Genomic DNA, 18,042 nt, shown 5'->3' with positions numbered 1-18,042 from the left:
ACAATTATAGCCTCTCCATTAGTTGCAGCTTTCACTGCCTTGTGTGCGAATGTGTGTGTGTGTGTGTGTGTGTGTGTGTGTGTGTGTGTGTGTGTGTGTGTGTGTGTGTGTGTGTGTGTGTGTGTGTGTGTGTGTGTGTGTGTGTGTGTGTGTGTGTGTGTGTGTGTGTGTGTTGTTTCCGTGCAAGAAAACGCAATTAAGGAGGAAAAAAAAACTGCGCGAACACAAACAGTGTACCTGCAAAAACACTTGTTTGAAGAGAAGAGAGTTTTGTATTGGGGCTCAGAGAGATATTTGATTGAATTTATTGGTATTCGTCATGGAAAAATTGGGTGTATTTGTGTGTAAAAATGTGTATTGGTGAAAACTAAACAAGTACAGGTGCTGTCATTATTAAAGTATGAGTCAAATGCAGGCTGTGGTTTTAATTTTTTATTTGATGAATAAAAGTACAATTAAATCATGTTAAAGGTGTGTTGCTGTTTTATTTATATTGTTTATTTTGTGTGGTCTTAAGCTTTTTTTTCACAGAATTTTCTTTTTAAAAATGTGTCAAATTATGGGTATTAATGCATGCATGTGTTTAAAAAAATGTGTTTTTTAAACCTAACTTCAATAATAATTACTACACATTAATGAACAAATTTGACTTGCTTTTTTCCATGTAATATCTTGTATACTAATATGTTATGATGCATTTTCAAAATGCAATACAGTAGTATATAAAGTATGAATGTTATCCCCTTCTTTGGATCCTGCTGATGGTCATTATAATGCCAAGTTGTTTTACCAAAAATTATATCTTAATACTAAGAGCTTTTCTCTTGATCAATGTTAAATGCAACAAAATTAACAAAACATTATAAGGTTGAGAGGCCTAACCTGTGTTATACTTGAAAATCCAAACATTTGTGCAATATGTTGATGCATTTCATTTTTTTAGCGGTGCGTACGGCAATATCGATAAAGGATGACTTGCGCGACACTGCGAGTAAACATGCGTCGTATGGTGTTTGTGCGTTTTTTGGGGGGTTTGTACGGGGAATCATAATCATTTATAAGAGCAGTTATCGGCAGAGGTTGACAGGTATGTGTTAGGCAAAATAAAATGCCTGAAATGAACTTAAATTTCAAGTCTTATAATTTCTTTTGTCGAAAATAGAATGAAACATACATTTATTAGAATTAGATAATGTCTTTGTCTTTTGTTTTTCGCTCTCCATTCAACGGTATCTTATACCAACCACTGTTTCCAAGTGCCTGCATCTTCTCAACGAAGACACATGTTGTGTTTTACTATTCCAATAAATCATTGGAGTGGCCTAATTTCCTATGGATTCCAGTTTCCCCTCAACATATCTGCATTGATCAACTTCATGTTTGGATGTGCCAGACGGTGCTCGGGGTGACACTGAGGAATGGCTTGCAATTGTATGGGGTACAAGGATAGGATTTGTGCACGTGCCGCATTTCCTTTGAAAGCCACATTCACTGTCAAGGCTTTCGGATACAAATCCTTGTCTCAAAGTAATAACATCTGAAAATGTCAGAATCATAACCACTAAGATAAGGACTGGGACAGGTGAATCAGGACTTGAGATATTATTATTCCGATGCTATCAAACACTCTATGCAGGTTTGAATACAATTAAATATCATTCATTCATTCATCTTATGTACCATGCTGACTCGAAAGGATATCCCAGACAATTTCGGGCCTAAGGCAGACTGTACTTTTGACTGGTTACCAGTCAGCCGTAGGGCATACAGATAGGCAGACAACTATTTGCACTTACTATCAACCCGCCACCAAGTGAGAATTGATCCCATGCTTGCCTATACCAAAGTCAGGTGAGTGAACCACTACACCATCAGGTGGGTCAATTAAATAGCATTTCATCTTAAAAAAGAAACAAAAAAAAAACATTTCAATATTATGTCATTCATTCATTTGCTGTACCGCTTATCCTGCAAACTCCACACAGTAAGGTTTGAACCTGGGATTTAACCCACAATTTCAGATCTGTCAGGCCCATGTGCTGACCCAGGGGTGGGCAAACTTTTCAGCCCGGGGACTACATTGACTTTTAAATTTTAACAGATGGGCCGGGTCAGCACAAGATATGATACATATAAAAAAGTGCATTCGTTAATAGTACATATGAAACATAAACAGAAAAAAAGACTAAAGTATTAACATACTCATCACTCATTAAAGTAAAAAGTATAGAGTACAAAGTAAAAAAAAGGAATGTATTAAGAAATATTAAAATGTCATTTAAAATGTCAAACACGAAAAACAAATAAGAGTGGACAGAGCTACTGCCACTGGCTTCCGCGTGACGGCACCATCTTGAGAAAAAAAAGCGGGCTGGATGTGGCCCGCGGACCGTAGTTAGCCCATGTCTGTTCTAACCACTCAGTCACCAAGCCGCCATTTGGATATTAAATCAGAGTGTATTTTCTGGTTTCAGTTGCTATATTTCTTGACTCTGTTCGAGTGTACAGCAATCTACAGCTCAGCATATCTTTGCAGGAGTGCACACTTCATGTGGCCGTGACAACATCTCTACCCCTAGTTTCTCAACGAGAGGTAGATTCAAAGTACCGTATTTTCACATATATAGGGCGCTATGAAGCAGATTTTAAGGTCGGCCATTCATTGAAGATTCACCTTGTACTCCGGTGCACCTTATAGTGCGGAAAATACGGTCATACGTGGGAAAAAAAGTGAAATTTAAAGAATTACTATCCGATACAGGCTTTCACTTGACAATACAAACACGCATATACCTGGATTCTTGCACATTTTTAGGGGCAGGAAGTGGAGGAGAGGGAAGCTCAGGAAAATACTTGGCCTACAAATGATTGTCCTTTGTTTGATCCATTAGGAAGTTGGTTGGGGGGTCGGTGCGTTTGTCTCTCAGAGAGAAATGAAATAAACATCTCCTCCTTTCACTGTGAGCCGCTTTCTCCCTCTCACTTTCACCAAAGGCTTCTCATCTAAAGTAGAAGAGAAAGATCCGCTGCAGGAAAAGATAGCTGTCGCCTGTTTGTGTTGATGAGCTAGAGGGCAAAAAAGATTGCATTGCTTGAATGAGCAGGCAATCTGTCAATGTGAAGCATTTAATGTGAAAAGGATCATTGCGTTGCATCTTTTCTTAGGCCGACATTTGGAGATTGGCTCTTGATTCATCGGTGAAAGAACCCTGTCGATTATTTTTAATGGTGAGGTCATATATAGTAACCTCAAAAAGCCAAGTTCAGATTTTAAAATATAAGTTTGACTAGCATAGATAATATCACACTTTTGTCATAGAATTTGTTATCCCCTGTAGCTACAATTCATTAACGGATTTCCAATTGTTAATTATCTTCAGTATATCAGCAATTACATCATAGGCAGTCATTGTAATGAAAAACATTGTACACAAGAATGGCAAATGTTGTGTAATTTGTCCAATTAAATGGCATTATGCATTTTCAATAGGAAGAAATAGAAGGTAGAAGTGCAAGTACAATGTCTGAAAATCATGAGAACATAAAATAGTGAGAAATATATCATTCAGAATACCTGTACATAATAAGTCAATGTCATCTGAGTTGTAGAAGTCCCTGGTAATGCAGCACTATAACAAGATGTCAGATGTACGTCAATTAATTGTTTGACATGAAGGTCAAAGTCAAACAGCTTGTTTAACTCTCAGGCTTGCACACACATACATTAGTGTGGATTTGTTATTCATTTTATTTTCTACTGTGTTCTCTACAATTGAGCCCAAATTATTTATCCTTACTGTGACCAATTTTCTTGTTAAAGGAAGCTTTATTTTTGAATGGATATATTTGAGCTTCAAATGAAACTAGTGTGCAAAAAACATATTTACAAATATCTTAAGTCACACAGACACAATACTCTAAATCGACACCTTCTTAATATACTTTTTTCCCTAAATTTTGCATGCAACAGTCAGTTTTTGTTATTCACTAATATTTTTAGGTAATCCTTATAAAAAAAAAAGTAGATATGTGATAATTTTAAATAGAAAACCCAATGAAATTGGGAGTTATTTCTAAATAAATCATTTTTATATGTGATTTTTTTAAAATTCCAAAACAAAGAGATTTTACACAAAAAAGATGAACCGTAATTTCTAGACTGAAACCTTTGGCATTATGTATATATGTATTTTATGATCTTATGAGTTTTCTGTGTTTTGTTTTACATGGTATCTCATAACACAGGGTGACACACACAAAAAAAAACTACAGGAACTTTTTAAGCAATATTTTACCAATCCAATCACCTATTTACATCTGCCAATAAGCAGTTAATTTTTATTTTTCACCCTGTACAATATGGAACCCTGTATCCTATACTCCACGGCAGTTGACCTCTGAACAAAAACAACTTTATTGTCAAATTTGGTAGTTGCACATTATGCGTGTTATAGTCTTAAAATTAGAGTATAAAAGAAATGGCCTCTGTATGAATTATTTTTCTACTTTTGCATGAATTACATTTGTTTAGCAAGAATTTTAAAACTTTTGCTTTGCTTTTTTTGGATTTCTTTATCATGGGTCAGTCCTGGTTTTTGTACCATTACAGCATGTGTAGAGACTCCACAACAATCCGTTCCCACCCAGTAGTAAGATGTTGTATGCTCAGTCTTCACAGGCCTGGGAGTTCTCTTTGCTCTGTGTCTTTTTATAGGTTTGTCTTACTGTACTCCCCATTGTGCTTCTATTTTCGTGAATGCTGTGATAAATAATTGAAAGTGTTGTGTGTACAGTCTTCGATTTTATCTCGCTCACAATTCCATGTGCCTTGTAATAAACTGTAACTGTAAAATCCCCGCTGGCTGCAGATTCCTTGGTCTTGTGAGATGGTAAACACTTGCTGCAAATTTGAGCCCAGATCAAATTTTTACCAGGCTCTGAGACAGCAGCTGATTGATTTAAGATTCAACTGTTTGTGCTTGTTTTGTAACTTTATAAAAAACACAGTCGGTCCACTTGCCTGTTTTTCCGTCTGACTGTCTATCCATATTTTTGGGGTGTAAAAGTACATATTTTCCCATTCCAAATATTAGGAATGATTAAAAAAAATTGATGTAGTCATACTCAACTTGCTAGTCTGGTTGCCTAATGATGGAATTCTCACTCCAATTAGTTTCAGTCTTATTTCAATTTGCAGACAAACTGTTTCTCTATTCTCTTTGTTGATGTTGTCGCTGTCATGACATAAATTAAGATGAATATGTCTGTCCCATAAGATACCAATTAAGCCAAAGTCGTAACAGTCCCTCAACATTTGAGCTTGTAGGGCTAGTTTGACATCAAATGGAGATCCTTTCAGTCTTTGGTCTTCAATCATTTTTTTCAATCAAGGACGGTGGATCAGATGCTCTTTGTGGTGAACCTTCTCCAAAGTTTTTATCACGCCAAACACCACTCAAAAGAACCTCTTGGCAATATGAGAATCACACTCCTGGCCAAAATAAATAAACAGTAAGGTTGTGTAGCCAAATGTTTCCAACACAACAAAAAATGAGCCTGTGGTTTTACTCATAAAAGGTATATTTAATGTTAATGTTCTGCATTGTAACACTATGCAGTTTCAATTAAAAAAAGAATGATGTGTACATGGCTAGAACTTTTATATTAATCATAATTCTATGATTATTTGTGACTATGTTCCCTATCATTCCTTTTTTCCTCAACACAGTATGTGATTTATCATTGTACCGGTTGCCATGCAAGGGCTCAAATTAATTTAATCTCTCATAACGTGTTTGATTTTCACAAATATAATCTCTCTGACTTTCCTGTCCGTTCCGCTTTTCTTCATTAATTGTAATCCATTTTACCAGAGGCTAAAAGACTATCATATAGAATGCCTTCACAGTTATGTTAGCCATTTGTTATGAATCTCAGTACTGTGACAAAGTCATTAATAGATCACACAACAAAACCCTGACCCTAACCCCTAACCCTAACTTTTACCAAAACAGATGCAATAAAAGTGTAAAATGTTTTGCTGCAACCCGGACAAACGGTGTACTAAAAGAGGGTGGTGGAAGGAACAGCAGGGGAAAATGAACAATGGTTTGAAAATAGGATTAATTCCCCATCAACAGTGCAGCAAGTCAGATGATCATGAATCAACTCCATGGCCTCGTATGTGTGGCCTAACTGTCAGCAAAGAATCCTTGGGTGGATTAGCGACTTGCTTTTAGAACTCCATCACTCTGTCATCCTGCGAATATATACAAACATAAATCATTCCTCAAAAACAAATAGTCTCCTGAGCAGATCTTTCCTACGCTCCAGGTTTCTCATCCTAGAGACAAAAATGTTTGTCTATTTCCACTTCGTTGGAGTGCGAATTCAGATCCGCAGAGTAGCAAATGGATAAGTTTTTCATTAAGGAGCCTCCGTCACTCCCCATTGGGTTGAACAAATAACAAATTAATTTCTAGCCACCTAATTTCTCTCTGCTCTCCACTGAATTGACGTTAACATCAAATTACCGATCACAGGAATGCAAACTCCCTCAAGTCTTTATCAATTCATTAAAAAAAAAAAAATATGCTGCAAAGAAGACGCCAGGAGAAAGTTTGTTTTTAATTTGACTCCAAGCCTCCTTCACTACACTTTCAAACACAAATCAACTGATATGTTTCACTCAAATTAGGATGTTAAAACTGCCTCAAAACAAACTGACAGAGAAACAAGTTACTCTAAAAAAAAGTTCACTTTCTACTTTCCAAGTAAAAAAAAAAAATGACACTTAGAAAAAAAATCTTTTTCTCTGTAGGCAGTGGTGTTTTGTAAAGAAGCAGTTGTGTATTGACATGGCCGTATTGATGTTTCAATTAGAGCAGTGTTACATTGTGCAGCAGCATGGTAACACCATGCATCTCCTGCCATCTGCTCTGCCTCCACGTCTGACGAACGACACACGTGGGGCTAATCGAGCCGCACATGAGCGATGGGACTGCAAGCTCTGACACACACACACACACACACACAAACACACACACTCGTCCTTTACATGCATCCTTATACAGACAAATGGGGGAAGGAGGAGGGTTGAGCTTCTGTTTTAACACCCTTCAGAAATCCTGTGATCGCCACCCTTTCTGTCTTCACCTGAGCATCACAAGCAGCTTCTTCATATGACAAGGGACAAGCAAAGCTGCTGATGCAGGAGCTAAAACACAACAAAAGCTCATCTGACGCAAAGATTAAAAAAAAAAATCATTTCTTTTTTTTTTTTAAGCGTGAGGAAAGACTGCTCCTGCCAGGTTTCTCGTGCCAAACTACATGAATCAAAGACCTCATTGTGTGGATTATTTTGTTAATCTATTGATTCCATTGAGGAGTTTTGCAGGTGTTAATGTGCCAGTTTCCCTCCCATTTTATGGGAGGTGTAGCGTGTGGTTGATAAGCTGTTTTAAATGCTTTCTGGGGAACGAGACATTGAAATGCAGCCAAAAAATCTGTGTTTTGGCGAGAAGCATTTCCTTGGTACAACATGGGGGAGAATGAAGCCGACGGGGATGAGTCGAAGAGCAACATGTGTTGAAATATTTGACTGTATAAATGATAATAAGGAGGTAAGAATATGATTAGGATATTGCTGAAAAAGTCCTATATTAACATCCACCCTTTAAAGTCCAGGGGTGTCCGATTCGGGATGGTTTGCGGGGCGGTTTAACATCAACTTGATTTCACGTGGGCTGGACCATTTTAGATATAATATTTAGATTTTTTTTTAATAAGTGGATTAAAACAACTGGATTAAAAGCCCTGTATATTCAGTTTTTTTATAGATCTAAAACAATGTTTATTTTAGCTTTTTTACATTTTACAAAATGATTTTTGAACTAAAAACACAGAAAATAAATGGATTAAAAAAATACAATTATTGATTTAAAAGGGGGGGAAATCATGAAATATAATATCCATCTATATTCTTCATTTTAATTTTATCCTAAAACAGAAAGTCGACACTCATGATTTACTTTCCCGGGCCACACAAAATGATGCGACGGGCCAGATTTGGCCCCCGGGCCGCCACTTTGACCCACGTGTCTTAAACACTCAACTCTGGTGCCTGTTACAGCTGATGGACTTTTGAGGTGAAAGCAAAGCAAGGGAGAAAGAGAACGTGATAAAGAGGCAGAGAGTGATGAAAGATACGTAAGAGGGAAAGGGGACAGAAAGAGAGGTAATCCTGCCTTTTTTTTATACTCCCCAGGGTGGTCTCTTCATCCAGGCCTTCAAAAGGAGGGACGCAATACAACTCCCTGTGACAATGGAGGGGACCCATAGGGGTTGCTGCTAACCGTGCGCGTGCGTGCGTGTGTGAGTGTGTGCGCTGTGGGTAGAGCTTTAAGCAGGCCTTTGAGTGGCCTAATTGCATTGGAATACAGCACTCTCAGAGCTGGCTCAGATCACGGTGGGCTGCCGCGGGGCTGAGAGCCCGCACCTCCGACAGCCAAACTCAGCAAAAGGAGAGCTCAATGCAGGGCAATTAATGCTCTCCCTCTCGTTAACTTGCTCCCCACTTTTTGTCCTCCTCAACTATTTTAGAGGCCCTTCTCACCCCACGTTCTCACCGCACTATCCTCCCCTCACGCCTAAATCTGACGTCATCGGCCGATGCATTAATCCGCCTTCAGTGCCTGTCAATCTCCCTCCGCTTTGATGCCCACAGCAATTAGAGCAGGCGTGAAAGGCGTGGGTCAGAGGCTGTTATGTAAGCCTTGCAGCAGTCATTGACAACCATTTTTTTTTGCTATCTCTAATTAAATACAGTGTATGTATCTTAACACTTTTGTGGAAGATTATCCCTCATGCTTGAAAAAAGACAAATTATCAGTGTCAAACTATCAATTATCACTGATGTAAAAAAAAAAGTCAAATTATCAATTTTATGGTATATAGATTTCTTGTCATATTTAAAATGACTTATCTGAATCCCATGAACTATTTGAGTTATGTTTAAGGTGTGCAATAATATAATACATATGGTATCGGATCTGAACCGGTTTATCCTCATTAGGATGGCGAGGGGTGCTGGAACCTATCCCAGCTGACTCCGGACGAAGAGGCGGGGGACACCCTGAATTGGTGGCCGGCCAATCGTAGGGCACAAGGAGACGGACAACCATTCACGTTCACACTCGTCATACCTAGCGGCAATTTTGAGTGTCCACTAAACCAAATTTCAAGTTGTAAAGGCGACAGCTGGCATTTTAAGCCAAACCTAAAACAAAAACTTCAAAAATCAGACTAAAACAAAGATTCAACACTCACTTGTTCACAGTTTATGCCCATATTTTCACCTATTTTCAAACTGATTTCATGTATTTAAAAGAAAATCATCATAACGACTTTATAACACTTTTAAAAGTTAAACAGCTACTCATTTAGATACCACTTGAGGGAGCCCCAGTACCACCAGTAGTACTCGTACCACACTTTAAAAATCAGACAGACATAAACTGAGAAAGATATAGGTAGTATTAATATGGTTAAAGGAGGGGTGCTTTACCTACTTCTGCATCATCGCAGTTCCCTCAGTGTTTTACAGGCCCACATTCAGCCATTCACACACCAGGAGGCGGAGCTACCATGCCCACTAGGCTCAATTTAGGGTTCAGTGTCGTGCCTGCCGAAGGACACTTTGTCATTTGGCAGTTGGAGCTAGAATCGAACTAATGACCCCTGGGTAATATATATTTCTACTAGTGTTTTCAAACACTGACACACACATCAGAGGTCTGCTAATGGGTACTGAAATAGAGGAATCAGAAAAAATAGCATTTTTTAATATAAAAATAAATGTAAATAAATAGCTCCATGATAGGAGCCTGAATAGAAATTAGGGTTTGTGCAAATATACTATAATACAGCAATAGTCTTATTTTTTTTTATTTTTATTTTTTTGTCTGCATGAGGTTCAGCTGAGAGTTTGCAATGCAACTTTATTGAACTTTTCTTAGTCTAGTTGACTCATTTTAAAAAACAAAACAAAAAACATCCATAATGGTGGCAGCTGGACTGGTGAAGAGAAACACAGGCATCTGCATGTAATGAAGGCTTCTTCTTCTCCCTGTGCTTCTATGGATTTAACCATGTGTTTTTATCCCTCTTTAACTAATACGCTAAAGAGAAATTTTGCAATGGTGTGAATCATTGTCTGTTTCAGCTCTTTGTTTTGGTGTACAGGATGTAACTACCCAAAGTTATTGATGATCACCAATGATCTTGAATATGATTAGTTCTTAAAATGGATAGAACCATACATGGATGGACGGAAAGGATGGACAGATAGGTGTCATTACATTGATTATTGTATTTTGAAATGTCGACTGAGATGTTAGTGCCTCTTTTCCACTGTGAAACAGGCATATTAGCAGATATCAATTTTGGGCACCTCACTATATGCATCAGTTTAGAAAAGAAAAACTGGCATAGTGAAAATAAAATATGCCGTTTTGATCATATTCAACCAGCCCCTCCTTTGTCTCTCTTCATTACACAAGCTGTGTCTTAATAAAATGCAATTATTTCCGCTCACAGGATGCTTTCTAGTGAGAAAATGGCAGAGGGATGTGAACTGATGTATGGGGAGACAGTTGCCTAATTAGAGCGTTAGAAATTGAATCTTTACAGCACATGGGTCATATAATTATCCCACTGTTAATTTAATGCTTACATTCTCTGCTGTTCCTCTTTATTTCCTTAAATGTTGGTTGGCAGTGGCCCTTGGTGCTCTTAAAGTGGTTTTTTTCTCCCCTTTTTTAATGTCTTTAAGGTGGTAGCTTGGCCCTTAACACTGGCCCTTCTAAGTGATTGAATAACTGCGGACCCTGCAGTCCAAATAACAAGGCTCACATCATTTATGCATTGTCAAACCATATAATTGAAACAGGACATATTTTGCATATTAGACCATTAGAATAATACGCTTTGCGTATCTCCCAACACGACTATTTAAGCCTGTGTGGCGATGTGGTAATTCCTTGAATTACAGTCTAATTACCACAATGTTCTTTTGATTTGGCCCATTTCTAAGTTATGCCACAATAATGTTCAATATTTCCAAAAGGAATTACTGAGCCGTGCTTAGAAACTTTATCTCATATCACTAGAATTCATTCAGAGGAAATGATCTACATTAATGGCCCAATCAGGTACACTTTGACGAGTTCTACTTACAAGTGGACTATACAGTGCGAGTACTTCATAGGATTTCCATTAGATTTGGCAACCTTAGGGCTCCCAAGTGTTTATTTTCAAAAGGAGTGCAGTGAACAGGATTCCATACTTTATCATGTAGGAAATATCTGGATCACGGTGTGAAATATTTCACCTCCACAGACGCTCCCAAGCTATTATGTGCTGTTATTTTTAGTATTTGCACAATTCATTCTGCACACACTGACTACAACCTAGCTACAGTGGACACTAAAGAGTTCATCTGAAATACAGTTTTAAGCAATCTATGATTTTGAGTAGTATGATTTGAGAATGTTTATTATTGTACTAGTTGTAGTATACAGCAATGGAACTCTGAATTTCTATAATTATGGCTTGGAATTACTGTTGTTTGGAAACACACATTGATGCAGCGCAGTTACAGCTGTGCAAACTCGAACCATGATAATTAATGTATTTTTTTTTTAAATTAATACTTCTGGGACTGCCATTTCGCCCTGTATAGATCTTGTTAGATGGATTTCGGTCTATACATTTTTCCTACTTTATTAGAACTCTAAAACAGTCTTCTTTTGGTGTTCATGCTTTTTTTTTAAATCAGTTTTGGGTAGTTTAATATAAGTATATCTTGGAGTATGATAAAAACTAAGGTTTTCTTCATTGTAATCCTTTTCAGTTCAGTTATTTTTTCCCCTGGAGAATTGGATTTATAGATTTGGTGCATTCATTTGGGGTGCAGTATTTCTTTTAATAAAATACTAGTTATTTTTGTTTATTTGGAATGAAATTTTTGTACTATGGGCTTAAAACCGAATGACCGTTGTGTTGCATTACTACATTTTTAAAGTATTTTGCAATGAAATACTGCTTTACATCAGGAAGTTTTTCTCCCAAAAAAAAAAAAAAATTTTTTAGGTAGTTTGTTTTCTCTCACTGAAGGGAGGAGTAGCTTTGAGGAGGGACATAATCTCTCTCATCTTTTGGTTTTCCTTCTCCAGTCTCCCTCTCAGTGCTCTTTACTCCTCCCTCCTTTATCCCAGGCCATGCTTTGTCCCCACAGCAGAGAGCCTCTCTAAATAGAGGCCTTTAGATAGCACATGAGCTTTTGGGGAGGGGGGAAGGGAGCAACGCCAATGCTGTTGTTTCATTTACGTCTCCCTATGGCAACCGGCGGTGGTGAGGCAGGAATGTCCCCTCTCCGGACAAAGTCCTGGTCCCTGAAGCTGACACCGGGGGACGACAGCTGGGCGGGATACAAGGCTGCTGCCTCTGCTGTGGACCGGAGGCCCCAATTTGGACATTAAACTGCCTCATCATTTATTTTGGGTTGTTTGTGCTTCACTGGGTGATGAGCAGCCAGTTTTCCCACACACCATTAAACTTAAGTGTTATGAATGATAGAAGTGTTGAAAATAATTTAAAGAGCTCCTTTGGTGATAGAAGGAAGTTCTCACAGCTTTTGACTTAATTTTTTTAACGCTGTCTGTGAGAAGCCAGGTGTTATAATGTTCATCATAAGGAGTATGTGGGGAATGTTAATTAATAGATACATTGAATGTGTACAGCCTGCCTTTTATTACTGACATCAATGATTTTAGAGTTTGTATTTTTCCTAAAATGCTATTGACATGTTTAATTGTATATGTTTATTGTGTTAATGTGGTTGTTGCAATAGACATTGTAGTTTACTCTCACGATCCTTTCAAATACTATAGATAACTGCCTAAAATATCTACTCAAACGCAAGGGTTTTTTTAATCGTGTATGGTGTTTTTGTTTGTGTTTTCCCCGCAAATCTAATATTGCCAGTATTTTCATTTTCTTGCTTTGGAATAAAAATGTTATGCATCACGCTCATCAGAATAATACCGTCGGTTTAACCATGTTAAGAAATACAAATGTTTTGATCCCATTCTTACGATTATTACAATGAGTGAATCATTTGGAGTAAAAAGAAATAAATAACGCTGTGCGCCTGGGCTTTTTACGAAGAAACCCATGCCAAGAGCGAGATTCAGAAGAGCGCACGATAATCCAAATAAATGGAGTGTGTCTTCCAGTCGCGCAGTGTCTTGTCGGGCGAAGCCGGCGCTCCCCTCCGCTCGGCTCCACTCGGCTCCGCTCGGTCCCGCTCGGCTCCGTTCGGGACCGCTCGGCTCCGCTCCACGCCTGCCTCGGTGCCGCACTACTCGTGGCGGCGCTCGCTCGCCTCCACTCATCCAGCCTTTTCTCCCTCTCACGCCCCAAATCAAGCGCGACACGAGCGAGCTCGTGGCGACCAATGAGCACGCCGTCGCCCCTAGCAACCCCGTCCATCAGGCCACCGCGGCCAATAAGCGTGCGGGGCGGGGCAGCGCCGAGCGGCAGGTGAGCCTCGGCGTCCACTCGCCAGAGCGCCTGGGAGGGAGCCGCCTGTAGGCAGCGGCAGAGCTGAGGATGCGTGCGTCAAAGGCGAGCTGCTTTTAACGCGAACGAGCAGTCCGGCTCCGAGCATCATGGCGACCGCAGCATCTAACCACTACAGCATCCTCACCTCCAGCGCCTCCATCGTGCACTCGGAGCCCGGCGGCATGCAGCAAGCCGCGGCGTACCGGGACGCGCAGAGCCTGTTGCAGAGTGACTATCAGCTGCAGAGCAACAGCCACGCGCTCAGCCACGCTCACCAGTGGATCGCCGCGCTGTCCCACGGCGAGGGGGGCCCGTGGTCGACGGAGCAGGACATTAAGCCGGCCGTGCAGAGCGCCCGGGACGACATGCACAACTCCAGCAGTAACCTTCAGCAGCAGCAGCAGCAGCACCCGTCGCGACCACCGCCATCCCACCTGCAGGTGCACCAGGCGGCGCACCACGACGCGCGGGCGTGGAGGACCACCACGGCGGCACACATCCCCAACATGCCCAGCACCAACGGCCAAGCCTTGATATACTCCCAGCCCAGCTTCGGGGTCAACGGTTTGATCGGTGGCCCGGGCGGAGGACAGGGGATGCACCACCACAACCTGAGGGACCCTCACGAGGACCACCACAGCCCGCACCTGAGCGAGCACAGCCATCCGGCGTCCCAGCAACATCAGCACCAGCACGGGCCCAACCATCACGACCACTCGGACGAGGACACGCCGACCTCGGACGACTTGGAGCAGTTCGCCAAACAGTTTAAGCAGAGGAGGATCAAGCTGGGCTTCACGCAGGCGGACGTGGGGCTCGCTCTGGGGACCTTGTACGGGAATGTCTTCTCCCAGACCACCATTTGTAGGTTTGAGGCCTTGCAGCTCAGCTTTAAAAACATGTGCAAGCTCAAGCCACTGTTGAACAAGTGGCTGGAGGAGGCGGACTCCACCTCGGGCAGCCCAACCAGCTTGGACAAAATCGCCGCGCAGGGCCGGAAAAGGAAAAAACGGACTTCCATCGAAGTCAGCGTCAAGGGGGCTTTGGAAAGCCATTTTTTGAAGTGCCCCAAACCCGCCGCCTCGGAAATTATCTCACTGGCGGACAGCCTACACTTGGAGAAAGAAGTGGTCAGGGTTTGGTTTTGTAACAGGAGACAGAAGGAGAAACGGATGACGCCTCCCGGAGGAGCGCTGGCGGGGAGCGAGGACGTGTACGGGGACACGCCACCCCACCACGGGGTCCAGACCCCGGTTCAATGAACCCCCTTTCCCTAGCAAATGGCTCTAAGCGCCACGGCGTGCGGGACTTGGCCGAGATTTTTCCAAATTTTACACACCGTCCTATAGAAATGGCTGGACTACGAAACGATAGTGGGTCTTTTATGTATGATGACTAGCGGTTTAACATCTGCAGTGAGAATGAAAGGAGAAGGGGGAGGAGGAGGAGGGTCGACCCCCACCCCCTCTTCATCTTTCTCCCAGGGCTCAAGAGAAACATCGACGCGTGTTCTGTTTTTCTGTTTTCTGTTCTGAGGATACCAGCCAAGCACTGTGAGTCCATTCGACGCAGTTTCAAGGTGTAGCCGGAATTTAAACAAGCCAGCAAAAGAAGAATGAATGATACACACGTCCAAAAAAATATGAGAGGAATAGCTCTGGCCACATGTTATTTATAAAAGCAATTAAAAAACAACAACAACACAATCATTTTTTTAAAAAAGCAAAGGCGTTTTAGTTGTATAGCTCCACAATTGCTGGCCACTAAGAAAGAAGCTCAGGGTGAGTGAGCATCTGTCAGCTTTGCATTCATTTTAGTGCGGAGGAGACAACAGGCCAGCTCCTATTTATTGTGTGAGGTCAGTCAGGATTTCATCAAGCAAAACAAACACGTATCGATGTTGGAAGTATGGTATTGACGGTTTTATTTGTGGGGCTTGCAGAGTTAAAAAATAAAATAGCTTGGCTGAGATGTGATCATCTCTTTAAATAAGAGGATAAAGTCTTATTAGGAATTATCAAAACCTCCCCCTCGCCTTTCTTCTCGTGACTGCAGCTTCCAAAAGAAATGGCTGGATTTACTGCAGGTCAGGACAGGCTCTTGATTTCGAGACTTTAACATTTGCATCTGATTTTGTAAATATTGTACTTTAAAATGTCATGGGTTCATCTTTCTTCTTTTTATTTTTCCACTGGGGCACTTTTTGAATTCATATTCCAGAAAGAAAGACTTTTTTAAAAAATTCAATTTCCTTCATAATCTACCTGCTGCCTTGTGTTTTTGTGTTATTTATCATTTTTGCCAATTCAAGTTGTATTTCATATTTGTATATTTTTTCACATCATGTAAATTCAGTTGGAATCTTCTTAAGACTTTATTTTTTTCGCATACTGCATAAAAAAATGTGAATTCTACTAATAATTCCAACAAATGCTTTATTGACTAAAATCTTAGGTTTTAAAACTGCACTGGTGTTAAAAATAATAGTTTTCAAATTGATAAGAACGGCTAAAATGTAAAAAAAAGAATTAAAAGAATAATTTAAAACATTCATTTGTTCCCAAACATAATGAAATGATATTCCAAAAAAGCAGCATTTGATCCAAAAGTTATTATGATAATTATTAGTATTAGTATTATTATAATAGGCGATTTGATCAATGTAGTTTCATCACTCTGAAGCCTTTTATTTGTTGTTTGTGTTTCTTATTCTTTTGTAATTTATTCTGCAATTGATTTTGTGGAGAGGATCAGGTCTGAAATAAGTTCTTTTTGTTATAAATCGTCTTTCACTATTCATTTCCTCAGCTAAATGTATATACACAATAGTATCTTTTATTGCGTAGATGGCCTTTTTTTAACCCAACATTTCCGGCATTTGCAAGGTTTAGTTCTCATTATCATTCCTTTTTTTTTACCTTCTAGAATGCAGATGAAACTCTAGTTACACCGAAGTGTTTCTTCTGTAGCTTTAATCAGTCAAAATAAAAATTAGGATCAGGATCTAGCACCAATCCAATGTTTATTTTTTATTGTTTTATTTTATATATATAATTTATTCACCTCTCTTGGTTTTATTTTTCCTAGTTGGTTATGTTACCTTCTGATGGGGGGTTTAAAACAACGGTGGTAAATGTTTGGGTGCTTCTTCACTAATGAAAAAAAGATTTGCACCTTTTTAAATAATGGGGTTGATATTAAACAGCTTTTTTTCCAATATCGGGACTAAATGTCTTTTTAAGTCAAGCGTGTGAGCTCATTCTCTATTTATTGCTTTGAGTACAATGGCTTAAACGTCCATTTTTGTTTGTGCACCAGATTGTTTTCAAAATGGTTTTGTTTTAATTATTATTATTATTATTAATATGACGTCCAAATGCCCTTTCTGCTCCACATAAATACTTCTTCATCCGTCAATGGTTTAGTCCAAAATAAAGGACACGAAAATATAAATGCCATAAAACATCATTTGAATGCTTTGTAGTATTAGGCGTTCTAAATCGTTTATATACGTTTAATCCCCTAAAAACGCTAATAATGTAATTTACTTAACAACCACAATAATACTAATACTAATTGTAAAATGTTAACATTACAATAGCATTTACATTTTAAACATGACAGGACAACAATAACAAGAATACAATTAGAGGGAAATATTTAAATAAACATGTTTTTTTTAATTGTAAAAAGCCGTTTATTTTGCTTTCAGTTCGTTATTCTTTGAAGTCATGACAATTGCTAAATTGTGATTAATATATATATGTATATATATATATATATATATATATATATATATATATATATATATATATATATATATATATATATATATATATATATATATATATATATATATATATATATATATATATATATATATATATATATATATATATATATATATATATATATATATATATATATATATATATATATATATATATATATATATATTAACGAATTGCCCCTTTAAGCTGCCTCAGGTGCGCAAATGCCTCCATTTAATAGGCCAACATAATTAGGTCTTAAATTGTATTTAATGAAGCCATAAAACAAAATGACCTTAAATATGGCTATCTGTAAAAAGTTAAGTGTTGTGTTTTTATTTTTTATTTTTTTTGCCGATCTCTTCTTCCAGTGTTTTGATAGGATTTTCTAATTTTAGCCATTGTAACAAAGTCGTTCTACGAGCAGTTAATTTTTCTTTAAAATTAGGAGTTAAAATTTCCACCATGTACGCTTAATACGGCTTTAAAACTGCATGGAATCACCAGCGAGGCCACTAATTTTGTTAAGGGTCTGCCATTGCCCCCCCCTGTCATGCAAAAAGTACACCGGTGTGCCCTTCACGTGCTCTCTATAGAAAATGCAATTAATAGTACGTCTTTTTAATTACACCTGCCTCTTTATTTAGGT

The 18,042-nt window shown here is 39.0% G+C and overlaps 1 protein-coding gene across 1 annotated transcript; it reads left to right on the top strand.

The window, feature by feature from the left end:
• Positions 1-13,634: 13,634 nt before the first annotated feature.
• pou3f2b (POU class 3 homeobox 2b) lies at positions 13,635-15,882 on the top strand. Its single transcript, XM_077721821.1, has one exon. It carries the CDS (start codon positions 13,731-13,733, stop codon positions 14,883-14,885), a length of 1,155 nt encoding a protein of 384 aa, XP_077577947.1. The 5' UTR covers positions 13,635-13,730; the 3' UTR covers positions 14,886-15,882.
• Positions 15,883-18,042: the final 2,160 nt, after the last annotated feature.

Source organism: Stigmatopora nigra, chromosome 7, assembly GCF_051989575.1.
Source record: "Stigmatopora nigra isolate UIUO_SnigA chromosome 7, RoL_Snig_1.1, whole genome shotgun sequence".
NCBI classification, from domain to species: Eukaryota; Metazoa; Chordata; class Actinopteri; order Syngnathiformes; family Syngnathidae; genus Stigmatopora; species Stigmatopora nigra.
Note: the sequence above shows the minus strand (reverse complement) of the source record. Positions and strands in the feature narration are given on the sequence as shown.

Coding starts and splice junctions, on each gene's coding strand:
- pou3f2b (XM_077721821.1), top strand. CDS start 13,731: ATGGCGACCGCAGCATCTAACCACTACAGCATCCTCACCTCCAGCGCC.